General features: G+C 58.1%; 6 protein-coding genes across 6 annotated transcripts; 3 read left to right on the top strand and 3 right to left on the bottom strand.

Moving 5' to 3' along the window:
* Positions 1-3,494: 3,494 nt before the first annotated feature.
* COL26b_008994 (uncharacterized protein) lies at positions 3,495-4,925 on the bottom strand (the record flags this gene model as incomplete). The annotated part of the gene is made up of 1 exon (XM_053181737.1): positions 3,495-4,925. One exon carries the CDS (start codon positions 4,923-4,925, stop codon positions 3,495-3,497), a length of 1,431 nt encoding a protein of 476 aa, XP_053034278.1.
* Positions 4,926-5,878: 953 nt separating this feature from the next.
* COL26b_008993 (uncharacterized protein) lies at positions 5,879-7,564 on the top strand (the record flags this gene model as incomplete). Its single annotated transcript, XM_053181736.1, has 4 exons — positions 5,879-6,129; positions 6,186-6,569; positions 6,615-7,366; positions 7,425-7,564. 4 exons carry the CDS (start codon positions 5,879-5,881, stop codon positions 7,562-7,564), a joined length of 1,527 nt encoding a protein of 508 aa, XP_053034277.1.
* A 1,527-nt stretch (positions 7,565-9,091) lies between these two features.
* On the top strand, positions 9,092-10,562 carry COL26b_008992 (uncharacterized protein; the record flags this gene model as incomplete). Its single annotated transcript, XM_053181735.1, has 2 exons — positions 9,092-9,634; positions 9,765-10,562. 2 exons carry the CDS (start codon positions 9,092-9,094, stop codon positions 10,560-10,562), a joined length of 1,341 nt encoding a protein of 446 aa, XP_053034276.1.
* A 1,469-nt stretch (positions 10,563-12,031) lies between these two features.
* Positions 12,032-13,447, top strand: COL26b_008991 (uncharacterized protein; the record flags this gene model as incomplete). The annotated part of the gene is made up of 3 exons (XM_053181734.1): positions 12,032-12,094; positions 12,191-12,510; positions 12,580-13,447. The coding sequence occupies 3 exons, from the start codon at positions 12,032-12,034 to the stop codon at positions 13,445-13,447; spliced, it is 1,251 nt and encodes a 416-aa protein (XP_053034275.1).
* Positions 13,448-14,380: 933 nt separating this feature from the next.
* COL26b_008990 (uncharacterized protein) lies at positions 14,381-16,258 on the bottom strand (the record flags this gene model as incomplete). The annotated part of the gene is made up of 1 exon (XM_053181733.1): positions 14,381-16,258. One exon carries the CDS (start codon positions 16,256-16,258, stop codon positions 14,381-14,383), a length of 1,878 nt encoding a protein of 625 aa, XP_053034274.1.
* Positions 16,259-20,736: 4,478 nt separating this feature from the next.
* On the bottom strand, positions 20,737-22,290 carry COL26b_008989 (uncharacterized protein; the record flags this gene model as incomplete). Its single annotated transcript, XM_053181732.1, has 2 exons — positions 20,737-22,066; positions 22,130-22,290. 2 exons carry the CDS (start codon positions 22,288-22,290, stop codon positions 20,737-20,739), a joined length of 1,491 nt encoding a protein of 496 aa, XP_053034273.1.

The following is a 22,290-nucleotide window of genomic DNA, read 5'->3' as shown; positions in this document are numbered from 1 at the left end:
TTTTCACAATCATTCTCAGCGCCTTCACCAGCATCGCTGTTGCAGGTGTCGCCGGCGACAGCAGCAACGTCCTCATGTCTCGCCAGGCCAATTTCTGTGGCTCTGGCAATTGCGGTGCCTGCGATACAGTTCAGAAGATTAAGCAATGCTGCGTTGCAGATGATGGAAAGCCTACGGCAGGTCGATGTTCTTTCTGCCCGTGTTGAGATGTTCGTTGCAAATAGGCATGTCCACGGCAACTAGGTATGTAAGACCTGCGTGCTGCATTTCAAAACTACTGACCAAAGCTTACTTGATTCCTTTCAGACTCCTTTGCACTTGGCGAGATAGAATTAGACACATGCAATCATCGACAGAGCACATTCTATCCAGAACGGCAGAAATGATTCAAGGGTTCTGTTTTATTTTTCAAGTGATGGAATAGTCTTCTCTTTGAGGCCAAACCGTGACAAACATGCACCACCCCAAAATCTTCGGTCGTGATGTAGTGAAGTTGCTTAGACGACTAGGAAGCCGTTTCTCGATTGGCAAATAGACTTGGAAAGCGCTGCTTTTTGTCTTCTCCGCCAGAAACTTTGAGAAGAACATAGACGGATGCAAAGGTAATTATCGTAATTTTTAATTTTGCTGGCTACAGCCTCCATCACATCCAGCCGTGTTACAGCTAGCTAGCTGGTGATAAGTCAATTGATTCAGACAACCTAAATGTGACTTGGGACGTTTCCTTAGGTAATTACATCTTCCCAAGTCTGCCGTACCTTCTCCGGTTCGTTGCACGCACGTGAGCCTTCCAGAAAGAGATTCCACGGCGCGGTCGAGGCTCATTGCCAATGATTGGCTACTCCGCATCTGAACGCCGCCCCGCCACGCCGACACTCGGGGGGAGTTGAGCATCGTGGGGTCCCACAATATCACAGACAGGTACCTACCTACCTACTGCGCTGCGGTAAGAAGGATTCCTGCATCTGCATCTGCATCTGCGTTCCGCCCTTGATATCTCGTCCAGACTTCATCATGTTCCATTAAACTTCACATACTCACCTTTGGATACCAACACTTTTGTACTATTGTCATCCTAAATCAAAGACCTTTTGGAATCCATCAATATGGCGAAGTTGTCAACCGAAGCAATCCTGGCGGTAATTGCCATCTTCATTGCCGTACCTCCCACAGTACTTACCTACCTTCAATGGCGGGCTTCCAGACAACATCACAGAGCAATGCGACTCCCACGTGAGCCTTTTCCCCTCCGCAAAGTGTGGATAAAGCCACTCTGCTAAATATTCTATTCGCCTGTCCAGTTTCGTCCGCCGAAATCTTTCCCTACCCTCCCGACGAGTATCACGTCGACTTCCTAATGGTACGGGCCCAAGGACGTGGTCGCTTGAGCAATACATTCGTCGAGGGAATGTCGCGGCTCCTGTCGTCTGGATCTTGACAAGGAACAAACTGCTCAGTGTTGTTCGGCCGACAGCGAGTCTTCACAGGCGCACGATCGATTCGAGTGTTTTATTGAACATGTACTGGGGTTGGGACGGCAAGCAGGCATAAAGGCAAGGTGTTGGTGCATATTTTTGGGGTTGTTTTGCGACGACGGCATTGTTACTTATTAGACCATCATCACACAAACTCAGAGGTTGCATTCAGTGGTATCCAAAGGCAAGCGCCAAGGATCAGCTTCCCGTCCACGTTTCCCACCTGCACGCCCCATGCGTCCGTCCCACTACTTGTTGATCTCGAGCCTCAAGTCAACTACACCATAAATCGTCGCGATGTTTCAGTGAGGTTTTCGGGTACGTCTATCGCGCGATCCCCACCAGCACACACCCCACGCCTTCTTCTTAGTACATCTCCATGATCATTCCCTGCACTTAAACCTCCACTCCACCCAGCATCTCGTCAAAAACCTCAAAATTCCCCTCATTCTTTCGATCGTAAACCGCAAACCACATTTCCCTCCACCAACCCCCCGCAAATTCCGCTTCACCCAGCACCTCCAGCCAACACCGCGCAATCTCCTCTGGTGGATTTCTAAATGCTCCACAGCCCAGCGCGCCCAACACCAATAAGCTGTGATCCCTCGCCGCCGCCATTCTCAAGCACAGCCTCATTTTATCCATCGTCAAAACCCGATCATTCGCCTTTGCAAATTCGAACTCCTCATTCGACCCGACCCTTACTTTTCGCACCTCCGGTGTCCGAATCGCCGCGATGCTGAGAACACTGACCACCGGGAGATCAGTGTGCGCTGTCCCTGGAACGAGAAGCTTGTGTCCGCCCGCCATATCGCCCCGGATCACCACCACATCAGGCGTATATAACCCCATCCGCCTTCGAAAGGGATAATACCGCTTGTGCAAGCTCAAATACAGCGACGAGCGATAACACATAGCCTCTTCCTGCGCAACGGCACCCTTCAACCACCCGCCTCCAGCGTGAATATCCGATGCCATGTTCAACACCGCCACGCGCCCTCCATCAGGCCTTTCCGCCGCAAGGTCGATCGCCGCATTGAACGTATCCTCATTCACGATCTTGATTTTCGCGCGCGGGTGCCCGGGACATGTGTGCGACTTCAGAGGCGGTAGTTCTGAGAGGTGCAGCGACTCGGACGCAGTCGCATCCAGATGTGGCAGGTTGAGCAGAATGCCAGGCAGGACGTTGCGGGTTTCCTCTGAAACCAGGGCAAGTGCGTCGTTGGAGCGGTCGCCTCCCTGGCCGCCGCGGGAGCCTCGTGATGATGAAGATCCGCGAGAACCCCTTGGTGAACGGGATCCGCGCGAACCTCTGTAAGAGTGAGAGCCGCGGCTGCTGGATTGTGACGATGACCCGCTGTCGCCGTTGCTGGAGAAGTATGATGAGGATTGAGACGGTCCTGAGGATTGCTGAGGACGTTGGTTCTGTTTGCGAGGCCGAGCGCCGCCGCCTCCGGACAAATAATCGAATAGGCTGGTCTGGCGCGACATCGTGATTGAGGATGGTGACGTGCAGAAGTCGAGATTGAAGAGTGTGACGGATTTTGGAGTTAGTCTTAGCGTACGGCTGCCTAAAGCAGATCCGTCAGGCAAGCGCGGCGCGTTGTGGGGCGCTCCAAAGCTCCGGCGGCGAAGAATTCAAAGCCAGACGGATCCAAGACTGCCTCGGGTGCCCACGAGAAACTGCGCGATGGTTCTATGAGGAAAGTTGCGCGAGACAAAAGTTGTCCCTGGAAGACGTTGAAGGAAGGTAGAATTAAAGTTGCGGGACGAGATGAGATGGGAAACCTGGACCGTTTATCTGGGGTCGCGACCCACACCAAGTATCTGAGGAGGCAGGTAGCGTGCCACGCTACCATTAAGCTAACTCCGTGTGACAAGTCTGACGGGCTCGGTCAGGACTACAGGAAGATGCACAAGTCAAGTAATCAACGATATTGTAATGCATGGGTATCATCTCATATTTTGGTCTATGATTTTGTACATGTACAAGTTGTTACAGCATGGCGCCAGTGCACCTCAAGCCTTCGTCTTGATAGCGCCCTCAGGAATGGCGTCCCCCGCCTCAAACTTGCGCGGGATAAGCCCCTCAGCCATGTCAATGGCGCCCTGCATATCATTCTTGTTGAACAAGAACAGTCCCTGGATGGCCGCCGTGCTGGTGAACCTCCCAGCCGTCTCGCCCTCGCCGTTGCCGAACAAGTGCAGCTCATCAAGCCTGTTGAGGAAGCGCTCGCGGCCAGACCCGTCTGCGTCCACGTCGCCGTAGAAGCGGTCCCACATCTGCCCGGCCTGGTAGCGCGTCGCCTCGCCGATGCGCATCATCATGTCCACGCGACCGGGGCGGATCAGCGCCGGGTCGAGGCGTTCGATGTGGTTCGTCGTGAGGAAGGCAATGCGCTCCTCGCCGGCAGCGACTCCGTCCAGTGCATTCAGCAGTCCTGAGAAAGTGACGCTCGCGCCGCTGTACCCATCCGCATCGCGCTGGCGTCGGTTCACAAACGCAGCGTCCGCGTCCTCCAGCAGCAACAAACTTCGCCGCGGCAGCTTCGTCAGGAGGTACGCCAGCTTATCGTCCGTCATACCCATCTCGCTCAGATTAATCATCGCCACAGAAAAGTCCAACTCTCCAGCCAACGACTGGATGAACGAACTCTTTCCGCTACCGGGCGGTCCAAAAAGCAAGTACCCACGACGGTACGGAATGCCGCGATCGACATACCACTGCTGCCGCGTCAAAAAGTCCCTCACGTCGTCCACGATGCCCTCCTTCACGCCCTCGTCCAGTATCACCGAGCCCAGCGGGCGCTTCTTCCGCGGATCGCCGAGCGGCGCCCACTCCATGCCGCGCGCCGCATACACCACCGTCTTGCCCTCGTTCGCCTTCGCCGCGAGCGCGTGCGCCTCGCCAAACACCTCCTCGAAGACGTGCCGGTGCGCCCACAGCGCCGTCAGCTGCACGATCTCGTGCGGCTCGCCCGTGTTCATGTTCGCCGTGTTGTGCTTCTCGCGGTTCACCGCGATATACGCGTTGCCGTGCTTGACGATGTGCCTTCCATACCCGGGTTGCAGGAAGAAGTGCGCATTCGCCGGCCCGCCGGCCGCGCCGCCGCGGGCGGTGGAGGTCGTCGTGGACACGGAGAGGTTGTGGATGCGGGTGATGCGCGAGGCGACGAAGCCGGCGGCCTCGCGGGGCTGGGAGAGCCAGGCGAGGATCCAGGGGTAGGCCGGGTCCTGCTTGCTGATCTCGACGTTGACGAGGAGGCGGCGGCGAGCGGCTCCGGCGGCGACGAGGGCGCCTTTGCGGGCGAAGGCGGCGGCCGCGCCTAGACTGGCGAGGCCGATGCCGCCGGCGAAGAGGGGGTTGTTGAAGAGGGCATCGAGGTTGAGGATCGACGGGGCGGCGGAGGCGGTTGCTGTTGATGTTGTCGATGGGTCGGGGGAGGCCATTACGGGCTGCGATGGTGGTGGTTGGTGTGCCATCGAGCTGGCATCGTGGGGGTGTTTCTTGGTGGTGCGGGTTGAATGGTTGAAGAATTGATTGAATTTTTGGGGTGAAGCTTGGGGCAGGGATGACGCACGGAACTGGGGCCGGGGGAGCTGGCTCCGATTTAGGAGACCCACACGGCCCCGGACAGCTTGTCATCGGAAGGTTCCATTGGAAGACCCGATTCGCATCAAAATAGAGCTGTGTTGATGTGTATCGATATATCTGGGTATGTTGTTTTAGGTCACGAATTGATCAATTTTGTGGATGCACTTGTGAAGTATGAGAGATCTATGGCAGGCTCAAAGTCGTAGCGTCTACAAGTCGGCTCGACCACTGCGCATGAAGCCGCCCAATCCATTCTTCCCAGGGCAGTCTGACGAGAATAGACACTAAGGTACAGTGAGAGCCATTTCTTCACATGTTATAGTGCGACCATACCAAACCATTCGGCGTTCAACACAAGCGCAGGCCGGCCTCCGGCTGTTTGAGTCGGCGCTCACCCTGTGCAAGCGGTTAGTCGCATTAGTGAGACAAGCCGTCAAGTCTTAATGCCAAAAGACAACGTCGCGCATGCAAGACATGTTCGAATTATCCTGACTGACGTAGTTGGCGGTGCGTTATCGTTAGCCGTGTGACCGATTGTCTAGATGTCGGCGCATTGGTCCATGGGAGATCTGCCTCGATGGCGGGAAGGATCTCCCATTCCCGGCACAAGCTCAAGATTGCACCCGCCGCCAGTGCTGCCGTAGTGTTGAAGGTGTTGGAGATATGAATCATTGCATCCAAACGGCGCTAATGGGGCATCTTTGTTGTCACTGGCATATAATGGCCGACGGCTCACTTCTACGATGTGTCGAGCTGGTCTGCTTCTCTGCAAGTATATGCTACGACTTGGACATTGTGACGAGACCAGATGGCAGCTTCGACAGAATCTAGGTCACTTCGAGAAGAGACCACACCGACCGCAAGCCAGGACGATATCGCACATGACCCCGAGAAAGCTGAGAGACCGGCAGAAGGCCGCGCGAAGACTTCCGATAACCCAGACAGCCATGCCGACGCAAAGGAGTGGAAATGGGACGACGACCCCAGTAACCCCTATAACTGGCCATTGCGGCTGAAGATACGGCAGATCGTGATGCTGGCAGCGGCGGCATTCACAGCGTAAGCATCAACCGGCCAACTTCAGTGATCCATGTCACTGACGATACCCTGCCCAGCTCTGTTGGAACATCGATCATAAGCCCAGCCGACACCCAGCTCGTCGAGGAATTCGGGGTCACCTCAACACAAGCAGTCCTGCCGCTATCGCTGTACGTCTTCGCCCTCGGCCTGGGTCCGGTCGTCGGCGGCCCTCTTTCGGAAACGGTGGGACGATACCTAGTCTACCTCGTCAGCCTCCCTCTCGGTGGGCTCTTCACCTTGGGCGTGGGCTTCTGCCACACCTTCCCCGGCATCTGCATCCTGCGCTTTCTTGCAGGTTTCTGCCTCTCCCCCAGTCTGGCCATCGGATCCGGCACCATCAACGAGACGTTCCGACCGTCGCAACGCGCGCTGCCGTCGACCATCTACATCCTGATGCCGTTCCTAGGCCCAGGTCTCGGGTAAGGCACCTTCACTTCGAAAGCTGCTTTGCTAACCCTCCACAGCCCCGTCATAGGCTCCTTCGTAGTAACCCGCAAAGGCTGGCGCTGGACGCAATGGACGCTCCTCTTCTTCATCCTCACCTCCATGCTCACCACCCTCCTCGCGCGCGAAACCTACCACTCCGTCCTCAAACCCCGACGTCAGAAACACCTTGGCCTCCCAACCGAACCCTGCAAACCCGCACGCGAGCGCATCCAAGCTTTCGCAACCACGGCCCTCACCCGCCCCGTCCGCATGATGCTCACCGAGCCCATCGTCTCCTTCGTGTGCCTCTACGTCGCCTGCGAGTTCGCGACGCTCTTCTCCTTCTTCGCCGCGCTGCCGTACGTCTTCGAGACCGTGTACGGCTTCAGCGTAGAGCAGGCGGGGCTCGTCTTCATTTCGATCGCCGTGGGCTGTGTCCTCGGCGCCGCGACCGTGCTACTGTGCAACGCCCTGCTGTACCTCCCGCAGACGAAGAAGCACCCGCCGCACCGCACGCCGCCCGAGTACCGGCTCTACCCGGCCATGATAGGCAGTCTCGGCATGCCGCTGGGGCTGTTCTGGTTCGGGTGGACGGCGCGGGCGGACGTGTCGTGGGCGAGCCCCGTGGTGGCCATCATGCCGTTTGCGTGGGGGAACATTTGCCTATTTGTGAGCACGATACAGTACCTCGTGGACGTGTATCGCAGGACCACGATTGCGAGCGCGACGAGTGCGAACAGCCTGGCGCGGTATATGCTTGCTGGCGCGTTCCCGCTGTTTGTCGTCCAGAGTATGTGAACCCCTCGACCTCCGTTCTTGACCGAGTCATTGGTAGCTGACGGCGGCAGTGTACCGTAATTTGGGCATCGGCTGGGCGAGCAGCTTGCTTGGCTTTATCGCGCTGGCATTGATGCCGGTGCCGTGGGCGTTTTTCAAGTGGGGACGGCTGATTAGGCAAAAGAGCAAGTTCGACACGGTCAAGACGTGACGAGGTGGTTTTGATGGTGTTGGGGCAGCCGGGAAGGGGGATCCTTGACGATGGGTGTTGTTGACGGCGGGTTCTCTTCAAAAGTGGCAGCGGGCGCTAGCAGGCCACCCATGAGCGCGGTGACACGGACTCGGAACGTCCTCTGGCCTGGACCCTGAGTGAATGCGACCGAATACAGAGCGAAACAGAAGAAAAGAAGCGATTCTCGGACTTTGAGATGGTGCTTGACATGATACTGATACGGTATGATATGTCACCCTGCCAAAAGACTGACAGCCGGCCCCGATGTCACGGATCGGTGGCGCAGAGCGGCAGTTCTCCAACATCGTTCCCCCGGGGAAGCAATCGCTAGGAGCCGATGTAACTGGATCGCTCCCGAACGTGGGGTGCGGAGACCATTGCCCCCAAATTGGACATGGGCCAGGAACATCGAGCAGCAGAACTCTGATGGCAAGGGTTCGCCAGGCCGGCGTGAGGGGTTGTTTTAAGTGCCGTTTTCCCTTTGAAAACTTAGAGGGGTTCGTACTGAGAATCCTCGTTTTGGCTTTTTCTCGCAAGAACGAGCGCAATATGAGACGTGAGACGCGCATATTGGCTCGGCGGAGGCTGTGTCGCTGTCGAAGGTTGGCGGTTTCTGGGCATCCAGCAGCTGTAATTGCAGCCAAGAACGAAGCTTGAGGGCAGACGAGAGCTTAGTGGCACGGCAGAGGCGCGGCACAGGTGGTGACGAGTCTTGGTGTTTTTATTGAATTTCCCCTTAGGTTCTCTCTTTTCTTGTGTGCTAGTCCGAATGAGGGATGCCGCTGCAGGAACAGCTATCGGAGACAGCGCGTGGGAGCCCGACAGTGGACAATTACGAAACGCCATGCACATTGCCGCAAGAGCCATCTTGTTGCCGCTTCACTCTCACCTGAAGGTGCTGCGTATGTGGCGTGGCCCTTGGGAAGAGGGGCCTTGGCGCCGCGGCGTTCTCCAATCGCCCTTATCGTTTGTTTCTTTTTGCGTTTTTTGCGGGAGCGGTTTTCGTCCGAAGCGGCTTGGTTGTGCCGTTGGTGAGACGTGTCTGTGGCCCGCGCAATTTCTTGCCCATCTTGGCTCTCATCTTTCCTTACTGCACAACCGACATTGGTGATGATGTTTCTCGTCGGCGTCGTGATGGCTTCGTAGCTTCATCTGTCAACCTGTCCAAGAGATAAACAGCGCTGTTGCCGCACGAGACAACATATCTCATCCGTTCTCCGCGGAGACACTTGCGCTTGGGCTTACGTCACGATTCCTCCCTCGCTGCACATATCTCTCGCCAACCCGACTTAGGACCTCATCAACGAAGCGATTATCGCCTGATTGCCGTCTGTCGAGAGCTGCTTTTTGTCTGCATGCAACTCGAAAGCCTGATCATACGCTCGTGCGATCATATTTGCCAACACGACCCGCGGGGTATGAAGGCCACCAGCTCATGACAATATCGCCACACGACCACCTCCTCCTCCCTCGCCGCGGCGCCGCCAACAACGGCCCGCACCAGCAATGATTCTCCCCTCCCCGCGCCTCCGCCGTCTCGTCACCCTCCTCGTCTTCGCCTTCCTCATCGGCAACGCCCTCCTATTCCTGGTCCTGCCCTACGACAACCCGCTTGTCCTCGCGCTGCGCTTCAATGTCTCGGGCCTGAGCAACTGGTGGCGCGGCGATGGCGTGGAAAAGGACGCTTGGCTGTACTCGCCCGCGAAATACCCAATCGACTTCCGGACGGACGTCGGCCTGCTCATCAAGACCGGCTACGGCACGCGGCACCGTCTGGCGGCCCAGCTCGAGGCCTTCGAGCTGAGCGCAGCAGACGCGGACTCTTTTGTCGTCGTCGGCGACTGGACCCCGCGCGGGAACGGGACGCATGCCGGGGTGGAGGTGCACGATGCCGTCGGCGGGGTTATGGCGATGCCCGAGATGCGGAAGCACCACGATGCGCCGAAGTTCCAGGAGTACATCGCCTTCCGGGACGCCATCGAAAAGGGTGACGACCAGCGGGCGACGGAGATTGGCCAGAGTTTCGGGTGGGATCTGGATGCGTTGAAGGTAGGTACTTACAACCGTCGTTATCTTCTTGCCCCGCGTGTTCACGCAGTCATCCTCCCCCCACCCCTCTTCCCTCTGAATGGCTGCACTAATAAAACGCTGCACACCCAAACTGACACTTGTCAAACAGTTCATCTGGGGTCTGGAGTTCGTCTACGACAACCTCCCGCGCAAGAAGTGGTACGTCATCCTCGACGACGACACGTACCTCGTCCAGTCCTCGCTGCGGCTGCTGCTCGCGCACTGGGACCCCGACGCGGCGCAGTACATCGGCAACGCGGTGGGCGACTTCCGCGGGCGCTTCGCGCACGGCGGGTCGTCGGTGGTCATCTCGCACGAGGCGGCCGCCAAGCTGCTCTCGCGGCGGGACGTGGTCGCCGCCGCGCAGGAGAGCTCGCTGACAGAGACGTGGGGCGACAAGCTGATCGCGACGGCGTTTCAGAAGGTGGGCGTGTACCTCGACGAGCGGTACAGCCACTTCTTCAACGGGGAGCGGCCGGGCATCTCCAAGATCATGGGGGACCGGTTCTGCTCGCCGCTGGTGTCGTTCCACGGCGTGGCGGACCCGGCGGAGATGCGGCGCATCGGGGGCGCGTTTCGGGGGTTTGAGAGCCCGGTGTTTTGGGGCCAGCTGTGGGAGATTTACGGCGCGCCGTCGGTGGAGGAGTTTCGGAGCGGTCCAGTGCGGCCGGGAAGGGATTATGTGGGCAGGACGGACGAGAGGTCGAATGAGGTTGGCGGGGTGGATAATGCGGAGGCGTGTTTGGAGGTTTGCGAGGGGCTGAAGAAGAAGTGTCTTGCGTGGACGTGGGTTGAGAGTAGCAGGGAGTGTCGGACGAGCCCGTGGATGATCATCGGGGAGAAGAGTATGGGGCATTATTCGGGGATCAACCGTGAGGAGGTTGGCAGGTTACAAGAGACATGCTGAGGATGGGATTCGGAAAAATGGATGGATGGTGATGATACCCGGGATACACAGGCGTAGATGCTCTTTGCAGTTTTCGAGAATACGATGCGATGTCGTCTAGTTGAATGGATCACGTCGCACTCACACAATGTCTTGAAGTGGTTCAATTCCGAGCACTCCGCCCAGCGTCATCAAAATCTGACCCAATCAACAGCACCTTCCTCTTGGAGGTATGATGCTGACAGCTGCACAGGACCAAAAAGACACATTTCACGCTCAACCCGGGCGAAGTACCATCAACCAGAAACTGCAGAAAACCAAAGGTCCGCCGTTGCCGGTGCGCATGTATACGTCGTATATCTGACGCTTGCAAGTCCGCATCTCCCCCATGGGGCATCGCAGACCCGAGACCGAGCTTCCTTCCCCGTCGCATCGCATCCTGCCGACGCCGGAGCGGGGTGCAGCTCGGGCCCGTTCGAGGACTATGCTCCCCACACGTCTCTGCGCAGTAAGGTCTTTCGTCCCGCTGAGCCGTCCGTCCGTCGTCTGAAGCTTGAAACGGAAGCTGCTCATGCGATGGATGGATGCCCACCAGCCACACTGGACGTGGCTCAGCTCCGATAATCCGATAATCCGCCAAAAGAATGGCTGACAAAGCGGCCCGTGCGATGGCGCCGTCAATGACGATGACGTCTCTCCATCAGTGGTCGTAGTCGCACACACGCCGCACAGCCACCGCCGCCTGTCCCCTGTCCACCCAACCCTTTCGCGCTGCCTTTTCCGCCCCTTTGGGATTGAGACACGCATTGGTGCGCATTGCTTGACGTCAACGTCGACGAGTCCAGCCCGCCCCCCCCTCCGTCGCCTGTCTCCAACGGCCTCTAATTAATTTTCTTCAGGTGCCCTTTGGCTTCCTAATTTCCTCAATTGCTTGGCTTCATTGTTGCGGTAGAATTTCCCAAAGACCAGACATCCTCTTCGAAAAAGCATCCCACGAAACGCACCACCTTCATCACTCATCGCCCCGTCAACAAGCGGATCAGGTACCCCCAATTTCTCACGATTCTCGGCAGTACGTAAGGTACCACCACCCACTGCAAGACCTTCCCTACCGCCCCAAGGTCCCACCATCCGGCCGCCCCCCAGCAGCGCTGAAAAAGCAGCTCCGACCCCTGCCCCGTTGAGGCAAAGGCCCCGCCAAAAGTTTCCCAGCAGCAGCACAAGCAGCAGCTACCTAAACCAACGCCGGGCCCTGCAACATCCCACTTTGGCTGCTGGTTCCCCACAAAGGCACAAGACAAAGACCACAGCGACACCCCGCCAACCCTCGTGCGTATTCGTACCTCCGACTTCCCATTGTACCTGCCTACCTACCTCCCCGAACAACCCAAGAGACACACCCCTTTTGCGACTCGACGACATCCTCCACGGCCGAAACATCGCGAAAGCCACACATAGACAACCCGACAGACACAACTCCGATCCACACAATGGCCACCTCAACACAGGCTCAAGCCCAGGCCAACCAGGGCAGCTGGGGAGCTTTCCTCAAGGTACGGATTTCTTTCCCCGGTCTCTGTACCTACCTCCGATGACGCCCTCAAACCTAAATTTCGCAACAAGAAGCTGACATTCTGCCTCTCTCCCAGTCCATCGCCTCCTTCAACGGCGACCTCTCCTCCCTGACCGCGCCGCCCTTCATCCTCTCCTCCACCTCCCTGACAGAGTTCTCCTCCTACTGGTGCGAGCACCCCTCCATCTTTGTCGCCCCCGCGAAGGAGGCCGACGCCGCCAAGCGCGCCCTCCTCGTCACCAAGTGGTTCATCACCACCCTCAAGCAGCAGTACGCCTCCCGCTCCGAGCAGTACGGCAACGAGAAGAAGCCCCTCAACCCCTTCCTCGGCGAGCTCTTCCTCGGAAAATGGGAGGACGAGGCCGGCACCACGGAGCTCATCAGCGAGCAGGTTAGGTAAGATACACACTCACGTACCCATCCCGCACATAAGACAGGCATTGTTAACCAAGAACACTCCTACAGCCACCACCCGCCAGCAACAGCCTACTCCATCACAAACCTCCCAACCGGCGTCCACCTCGAGGGCTACAACGCCCAAAAGGCCACCTTCTCCCGCACAATCAACATCAAGCAGATCGGCCACGCCGTCCTGACCGTCCCCTCCCCTGAGGAAGGCAAAAAGGAAACCTACCTCATCACCCTTCCCGCCCTGCACATCGAGGGCCTCATCTTCGGCGCCCCCTTCATCGAGCTCGAGGGCACCTCCTTCATCACCTCCTGCACCGGCTTCACCTCCAAGATCGACTACTCGGGCAAGGGCTGGCTCTCGGGCAAGAAGAACTCCGTCATCGCCTCCGTCTACCCCACCGGCAAGGAGAAGGACGTCGCCTACAACATCACCGGCGTCTGGACAAAGTCCTTCGAGGTCCACCAGGGCTCCGCCAAGCACAACTCCTCAAAGACCCTCCTCGAGACCTACGACGCCGCCGAGCACCCCACCTCCAAGCTCGTCGTCGCCCCGCTCGACAAGCAGCACCCCCTCGAGTCCCGCCGCGCCTGGAAGGGCGTCGCCGAGGGCATCGCAAAGGGCGACATGGACGCCGTCTCGCGCGAGAAGTCCGCCATCGAAAAGGCCCAGCGCGAGCTCCGCGCAAAGGAGAAGGCCGAGGGCCGCGCCTGGGAGAGGCGGTACTTTACCGACCGCCAGGCCACCACCGACTCTGTCCTCGAGACTCTCGGCCCCAACGTCGGTCTGCCGCTTAGCGGGGACGCCGACAAGACGGGCGGGCTGTGGCGCTTCGACGCCGAGAAGGCGGACAAAGTGCGCAGCCAGGCGCCGTTGAGCCCGGAGGACCAGGCCAAGATGGCCGGTGAGATCCTCGGACAGTAGGCATCAGGAGAACTGGGGTTTTAATCTAATGAGAGGATGAAGACATTATAAAATGACGGGAAACCAAGAGAGACAGGAGGGACGTGAGCGCGCGCCGGGTGGAGGGAATGAACTACTGTAGAGCTAGCATGTTGGCGCTTTGGAGTTGACCGTGTACGAACGGTAGTACTAATCGAACATGTACCCTTTTTTTTTCGCTGATCTTTTGCGTCTCAAAGTTCCTCCTTAATGACTTGTTTTCATTATCCTGGATAGGATGTTATCTGTGTAGATGCAGATCATTGACGTAGCGTGGGCCTGAGGGATGTTTCCACCTTCATCCTTGAGGATCGTCGTCTCTTAATCTGATATCTGATACCATCTCAACTTCGGACCACCCCGGCGGTCTTGTTAAGCGATAAACGAATGCCTATGCAGAGTGTCTCTGTGTTCACGTTGGGTCATTATTGTGCATTGTGGCTCTCGGTATAAACATAGTGCTGATGGAGATGTTCTCGATATACTTCATGTATTCAACATTGATGTTTCTTGCCATGTATGTCTGTCTGCATTGCGCAGTTAATCTCTACCATCTCTCATACTCCCCGCTACCACTTCTACTGGCCCCAAATCCCTCATCTCTTCCGTAAAAGAAAAAAGCCAACACGTCTACTTCCCCAATGCATGGATTCCAACGGATACCCAAACCATGAATGCTAGAAATGACGATGCGCCAGCCAATGCACTTTTCTTTTGTTTGCCCCTCTCTTGCTTTGCAGCCTATGTCCAATTGCGGTACGTATGTTCGGGTGAAGGCGTCGTGTTGTGTGCGCGGTTTCACCGCCAGAAGGTGACTCGTCTCGATGTAATGGTCGTGTAGTGCCGAAGCGGATCGTACTCGGGCGGCAACATCCCACGTCGGGGCAGCGGCACTGGGACGTCACCAGCCTCGCTCTACGGGCTGTCCCTCTCGAGCTCGTAGAAGAGCAGGTAGACCTCGCGACGGAGGTCGAGGACCTCGCTCGTCTTGGCCTCGCGGACCTTCTCGTCGCTGATGCGCCACCAGCGGTCGGTGGGTTGCTTCTTTCGCCTATGTACGGGCGGGCGGGGCGCAACGGCCATGGGCGTGGAGCGCGGCGGACTGGTGCTCGGCGTGCTGTTGCCGCTGACACGCTGGGAGATCTTGGAGACGGTGCTCTTAGCGGAAGCTGTGATGGACTTTACGGATCTGATGCTGCCCGAGTCGGGTTCCCTCTGCTTGTCGCGCGGCGCGGATGTGGGGCTGATGCGCTTCTTGATGCGCTCCCTTGGCGATCCGTCGGAGGAAGATAGTGACGGCGGCGTTGAGTTCGTTTCGGAGCTCGGGGTGAGGAGGTCGGGCGTCGACACGGCAGGGCTTGCACCGAGTTGCGGTGTAGATGGCTGCGGTGTGGCCGCGGGACTGGCTGTCTTGCTGTAAATGCCCGAGGGCTGGAACGTGTTCTGGTTCGAGTAGGGCGCGTAGGTGTTTTGGCGCCGGAAAGACTCGTAGTGTCCGCTGTGGTGGCTGCCCTTATGCGTCACTAGGCCAAGCAGCTTGTAATTTCTGCGGTCGCGGAGGCCGCCCAACGGCAGACGTTCGGGAAATGCGACTTTGGCCGAGTTCTTGGTCGAGGTTTGCTCGTAGATTGAACGTGAGAGATGCACGGCCAGAATGCGGGGGAAAGATGTAAGGCGAGTCGAGCGTGCGATTTTGCGCTTTGGTGCCGTGCTAATGTCGGGCAAGAGAATGTCCTCGGGTACATGTTCGGGATCGACGTCGATTGCGAAGCGCAATTTCCGAATTGCTTCTTCCAACGCTTGCTTTTCGCTGTCGGTCTGTGCCTTTGCCAGGTCTTTCTTCAGCGACTCTTCACCATGAATTAACCTGCACCTCTCGCACTTGAAATCGTCAATCATCTCCGTCTTAAAAATCTCGTCGAAACATGAGCTCAGCGTGGTAGAGCTGGTCTGAGGGACGTTCAAGGTCAGCATGTAGAACGTCTCTTCCCTCGGCTTCGTCTTGTAGCCGCAGGTCTGACACTCGGATTGCGACTCGTATCTTCCTTCCATGGGGAAACCCTCGTCTTCGTCGGCGGAAATGTGGACTCCATTCGTCTGAATCTTGGGTACGGTCGGCGTCGGAAGATCGGAGGAAGATCCGTCGGCGTGACCGTTCGTAAGGTTGAGATTCTCGAGTTTCTCTTGAACGGCCTCGCCATTGACCGAAGCCCCAGCCGAGGCTGCTCGAGAGGCGGCTAGCTGCGCATGTGCGCGGGCCCTCTCGCCTGCGTGGTATTCCTCCTTAAGTCTCTCGGCAACAATTTGGAGGAACTCCTGCGCATCCTGCTGCTGTCTTGAAATGCGCTGTCGGAACGCCTGCTCCAGAACCCTGACAAAATCAATGGCCGAGATGGACTTCTTATAGATAGGCCTCTCGTTCAGGGAGTCGAGCATGTCCTTGAGGCCCTTGGTGACCAGGCCGCGCTGCATGCCCTCAATCTTCCAGTCTGGGTAAGTCTTGCCTGGCGGCTGGACCAATTGGGAGTACACGCCGTCATCGTCGATATTCCTGCGATGCGTCTCGCGAATGAGGTATATGCGCAGCTCTCCGAGGCCGGCGAGGGCCTGCAGGGTCGAGTTTATGAAGCAGTCGTTGGCTGCATTGCGCAGACCCACGACGCCCTTTCTTCGGGAAGACGATGTGCTGGTCTCGTCGATTGTGAAAGTGGGCGCAAATACGTAGACGAGTGCGATTGCGGCGAGAGATGCGCCAGCGGCGTAGGAAATCGTGGTGAGGTTTTTGTCGGGCATTTCTAGGGTCGGGATGTTCGGGATACGAGGAGGGACGGGACGGGATTCGGAGGTGGTGCGCGGGAGGGCGCCAGGATCGGGATGTTGCAACGCCTATGGAAGAATTAGCACATTACAAGTTGCAAAAAAGACCTGGTCGACGGCTGGAATCAGGCGGGTTGCACATCCATCGGGGTTGCAGAACGGGAGAGGAGCAAAGTCAATCTTACCTATGCTCCGTGGAACCCAAGAAAACGCGATCTCATAACGACGAGGAAACGGGGCCAGTAAGGGTATCAAGGTTCGACATTGTCTTGTGTCCAGAGTACAAAAAGTTGCGAGTCAACTGACGGTGAGGTGTATGCTGGAGGGAGAGGACTGGCGGTCCAGCTTGGTGCAGACGGGTAGAAGGGAGGAAGAGGAGACGGTGACGAAGCGAGAGAGAAAGGCAGAGTTGAGGCGAGAGTGTCCAGCTGGAGAGAAACTGGAGTACTGGAGACGGTGGACTGGGAAAGAGGGTCTGCGATGGAACACCAGGTAACTGGAATGGGTGGACGAGGGGGTCGCTTGGCCTGGGAGTGCGTCGAGTGTGCAGCAGCAGCAGTACCTAGGTACGGCGAAGGTAGTTGCAGGGCGGACGCTACGGGGGCCACCTAAGGTACGAAGCAAAGCGAAAAACGGGGTAAAATGGAGAATTGGGACGGTGGGATGGGACGGCCAAGGAATGGCCAAAGAATGGGGTTTGGTTTACGAATACCCCCGAGACGAGTCGGGGGAGAGACAGTTGACTTGACGGGGGGGCGGTCGTCGGTAGAAGCAGGAGAGACACTGGCCCAGAGACAGTTCGGGGGTCGGGGATCGGGGATTGGTGGAGGACTGGAGAGTCAGTCAGTCAGTTGAAGCATAAAGACGAGAAAATGAAGGTCGATACGGCGTGCACAAGTTGCGGGGATGACACTGGCAAGGCGGAATGTGGACGGATGGGCGGGTTTGTCTATAGACTCTGGCCGTTGGACTAGGTATGGTCTTTGGTCTTTGGTCATTCGCCTCTGGGCTAGTTGAATGAGGTGGTCTCTCGAAGGAAACAGGCATTACTCCTGCTGGTTTACTGCTGAATTGCATTTAACGCCGAGGTGTCTGTCTCTTGCCATGTCAGATCGTGTCATGTCATCGGGACTCGGATGGGAAAGTGGGTGGGTGAGTTGACTCTTGCTAGGTAGGTAATGACTTGTGAAGGCACTGAAGAGAAGAATGGAGCAACAACAGAAAGGTCATCCAGCGCCTCCTTCCTTCCCGTCGGTGTTGGTACCTTTGGCGGCTGTGGCCCACCCACTCACCGTCACCGTTTCCCATTACACCCTTAGCGCTGAACCGTTCCTTCCTTCCGCCTCTCACGTTGCTTCCTTCTTCCAGCCTTCCATTCGGCCTCCGTCGACGGCCCGCTCGCCACTAATGGAACCTCTTGCCCTGCGGCCATCGATTGGGCAGGTGTTGAAGATGCGCCTCTTGCCGTTCACATAGGTTTGCATTGAATAAGAAGAACGCAGGTGCAGCCTCTGGTCCCGGCACCGCCCGCTCGGCCCTCTCGGCCACCGTTGATCCGACCTGCTTGACTGATTGGCGGGAAGGAACCTGACTCCATCAACGGTACTTAAGGTGGTACCTTACTGGACGACTTCCAATTGACCCTTTTAGCCGTCCCCGCGTGCCTCCTCCGCCTCTCTTTAGGTACACAACGGACGCTTGCCTTAACCGCCGCCTCACCGTCGTGCCCCATGTCGCTAAACGGTGCTTGGATGCGTCCACCTGCACATCATTCTCCATCCAACATCATCCTCCTCCACCACAGACACCGCCGCCTGAACACACCGATCGCAGAGTCGCTCACATGGCTGCACTGGCAGACCGTACCATCTGTGTGCTCTACCACCGCCGTCGGAAATGTTCTACGACATGTTCTGGAAGCCCTCATGCGCACCCGGCCCCATGTCGCCCGATCCTGTCCGCCCTGATCTTCCCGCATTTCGCCCTCTCTATGCGACCAACCGCCGCCCAGAAGCTCTTGTCTTTGCTGCAGGGCGATACATCAATCGCACTGATTGACACCCTCCAAGCCACCTGATTGGGGACCGACGCTCCGTCTCTCCCTGCCCTGCGACGTGGGGGGTTGGAGAAGCAAAACTATCCAATGCAACGTCACCCGCAAGCACCGCAGCAAGTACCTCACCACTCACCTAGCTGACCACCCACAGTCGACTCGCTCGTTTGTCAATATCCCAGGCTCGTTCTGCCGATGCTGCCTGCAGCTGACCCCAAGAGCTTGCATCCGATCTGTCCGAGCCATCGTACGGTCACTAATGCTCTCGTCCAAATGTTAGGACTCATCAGCGACGAAAGCCCGCGGACTGAAATCCGGGCGGATTACCCCTCAATTGCATGCTGCCTGAGATACCTAGCACCGCATGTCTCGGATCCCCGCATTACCACCTCTCGCGAACAGACCTTCCCCGTCTCAACTCGCTGGGATTGACTTTGCTCGAAAGGCTTATTGGTCGCACTGACAGACTGGCCAACGCTTGTCTGATATACCGCAGCGTCCCGTCTTCCCGCCGATGCGCGCTCATCTTGCGCCCGGGCTTCTGCCGCCCTCCGCCGTCGAGATGGAAACGGCCGGCGCGCGGGTTGACATGCTGTAGCCGATGGCGCTGAGAGACTTGACCGAGCGTCGGCGCCGTGAATCACCCTGTGATTGACGCTGCGTAATAACGTGGCGCTGTCGGCTGGACAAGTTGCCCGAAAGCGAGCTCCCGTCATGGCGATGCAGAGGCTTACCGCACCCAAAAATTAACGAAACCGCGAATGCTTTGACGTGCAGTCTGCCCATCGTCTCCGCCGTCTTGGCATCCGTCCTGCATCGGGGACCGTTGGGATCTACCCCGGATCCTGGACCCTGGATTTCGCCTCCCGAGTATTGCACACGAGACATTTTGACTCGGGAATCCCTTGCGAGACCTGCCAGACAGCAGTTGTGAAAGCAGTGCTAGCAGAATCTGCGTTACCACATTCTGCGTGACCATGCCGCATAGCAGCCAATTTCTCATCGAGAGACCGCTTTCGTCCATGTCGCTGCCTCAATCATTGCCGTTTGGTTGTGGACTAATAACCATGGGCGGGGCTTCCACGGGCTGGCCCTCCCAATCCCAAATTGAACCTCTCAGCGCAGCCGCCTTTACCCAGTCGCAACACACAGTGCTTGTGTCATCATCACCGTAGAAGGACGTCGGGATGTAGTACTTTTCCACAGTCATCCTGTTCTCCGGATCGTACTCGGCCCACCTCGTCGTCACCACTTCCGGCATTTCGTTCTCTACGTTGGCGAGAGTGACCTTGAGTCGCTTCGAGGTTGCAGCCGATAGAAAGTCTTGCGCCTTCTCTTTGACGTATGCAACCCCAACGACGGCTGGCCGAACAAACACAACTTGGTCGAGGCTGCGGCAATTAAAGATGTCTCTCCACAACAGGAATGTGTCGACGTGAGCGTCGAAAAGCACCACGCGCCGGAGGCTTTTCAAGATCGTCCAGTTTGTGATGAGATACGGATAGTTGCGCAGAACGACCAGCTCCTCCAGCTTGGCGAGTCGGTGAAGTCCGTCCGCTAATGTTGGTATCACGTTGAAATGGTCGTCCCATGGGGGCAAGGTGTTCATGGGCCAGTCTATTACGAGCCGTCGAAGACTGCCGCATACTTCGCAGAGCAGCTCTCTAATCCAGAGTGTCATGGGCTGGTCATCTAGGTGCTTGCCAAAGGGACTGAGGTATAGCGAAGTGATGCATTTCAGGGGAAGTACGAAAGGGAGAGTCGAAAGTCGCGGTGCTGACATGGTCAAGAGCACCAAGCTAAGACGCCAGCTGGAGTCGAGGTGCATGCATCGTTCGCGGAGTAGCCTGGTAGCCAGCTCGTGGGTTGATCTGGAGACGAGAGTAAAGGATATGAGTGTCTTTGTCGCGCTGGACGAGGCTGGGAGAATCGCTCTTCCATTTGGGAGGAGGCCCTCGATGACGTGTAAGATAAGCTCGGGCGGCAAGCGCTGGATTTCAGAAGCAACGGGTGGCATCCTGAGGTATGCCTCATTCAAAGAAGGTTTGATGAAAATTGGCCTCTGACAGATCTGCTGTGCAATTTCGAAGTTGGATGGGTCAGATGAGATGAGAGATATGCCAACGGGAAGGAACTAACGGTGGTGCCAATCCTCTCGGCCGGTGAGGGGTTCGGCAGCCCCACTATTTCCCGCCACGGCCAATCCAATTCCGTCCCGTCTCACCGATCACCGATCACGCCTACTGCATCATTCTTCTCAAACAACAAGGGAATCTTCGGCATTCGTTACTTCTATCAAATTTTGTTAAACCCATATGAACATGAGGTCTTGATTACGTTATCCCGCGTCCTCTGACGCTGAATCTCTGCCTTGCACCGTTCCATCCTCGACCCTCCAGCGCTATGAGAGGGGCTTCTCAGCGACGATCCCAGCCTGCTTCGGCTGCCACAAGAACCCAGTAGCACTCCGCGACGTGCCCGCTTGCTCCTCCGACGAGATGCCGCCGTCCGGCACGTGTCTCGGCACGGCATCCTCCGCCGCGCCCTGCCACAGGGACGCGCTCCGTCCTCTCACGCCGGGCTCGGTGGCGGTGAACTCGGGGCTGGAAGACTGCGAAGACGCCGCGCCACCAGCACCAGGAGAATCCACCAGCGCCGGCGGCGCGCTCGGCTCCCTCGCAAACCCCGTCTCCGCGTCGCTGGCAAGGCTGACAACCATCCTGCCCCCGCGGATCTCGCCGCGCCGCATCCGGTCCAGGCCGCGGTTGATACCCTCGAACCCGCTCTCTACGCCGAGCACCTCGGGCGCGCTGACCAGCCCGGCCGCGAGCAGCCGCTCCAGCCAGAGGACCAGCGCCTCGCCCACGGCCGGGACTTCGTGGAAGACTTTGATGGGAACAGTGTGGTACGCCACGCCCTCTGGCGCAGCCTCCTTGGGTAGTCCCGTGAGCCCGATGAGGTGTTTGAGGGATGGGTCCGCGTTGCGCGGGGTATCCGGCGGACTGGGAGGCCTGGACGGGTCTTGAGGGGCGAGTGCGCGCAGGAGCGAGGTCGCGGAGTCGCGGCCGGAGGTATCGAGGGCGAAGCGCAGCGTCTTGCCGACGTTGGCGCGGATGATGTCGACGGCGCGCGAGGGGTCGTGGCTGTCGACGAGGAGGTCTGGGCGGAGGACGGTGTGGTTGGATAGACGCAGGCCGTGGCGCAGTTTGTCCACGACGGTGACGACTTTGAGTCCTGCCAGCCGCGCGAGCTGCACGGCGAGGTTGGCCGACGTCGAGGACCCGCCCCAGATGGCGACCCAGTCGCCCGCGACAGCGCGCTCCCCGTCCCGGATGCCGGAGAGGCACTCTGCGCGGATGTCGGCGGGGAGGGCGTCCGGCGGGATGGAGCGGACGAGGGAGAGCAGGTCGGGGCCGTCGAGGACGGAGGAGAAGTCGACGCCCATGCAGACGCCGAGGGACAGGACGGCGGCGACGAAGGCGACGCCGAGGGTGGCGCCGGCGGCAGGGGAGACGACCGCGGGCGGGGGCAGGCGGACGGCGTTGAAGTCTGCGGTGGCGACGTACTGCTGGTAGGCGGCCTTGCGGAGGTCGCGGTAGTCTGTGGAGATGACGAGGACGCGGTCGCCGGGCTGGAGGCGGGAGGTCGAGGAGGGGTGGCGGCGGACCACGCGGCCGACGAGCTCGCGGCCGGAGATGTAGGGGAGGGAGGGGATTGCGAAGTTGAAGTCTCTGTGTGTTGGTGTTGGTCAGTGGCTGCTGCGGGTGCATGGGGATCGCTGGAGGAGGACTTACGGTGCCTTCCAGTCGATTGGGTTCAGCCCGATGTGCTCCGTCTGTACCAACACTTCCCTCTCATCTTGGAGCTGGGGTACTGCGTAGCCCTCTGCCGTCTCGTACGGCTGCTTTGCAGCATAGAGGATGAGGACGGTCTGCGTATCCGGGATGTCTGCCAT

Source organism: Colletotrichum chrysophilum (assembly GCF_026319265.1).
Source record: "Colletotrichum chrysophilum strain AFK26 chromosome Unknown scaffold_83, whole genome shotgun sequence".
Taxonomy (NCBI): Eukaryota; Fungi; Ascomycota; class Sordariomycetes; order Glomerellales; family Glomerellaceae; genus Colletotrichum; species Colletotrichum chrysophilum.
Note: the sequence above shows the minus strand (reverse complement) of the source record. Positions and strands in the feature narration are given on the sequence as shown.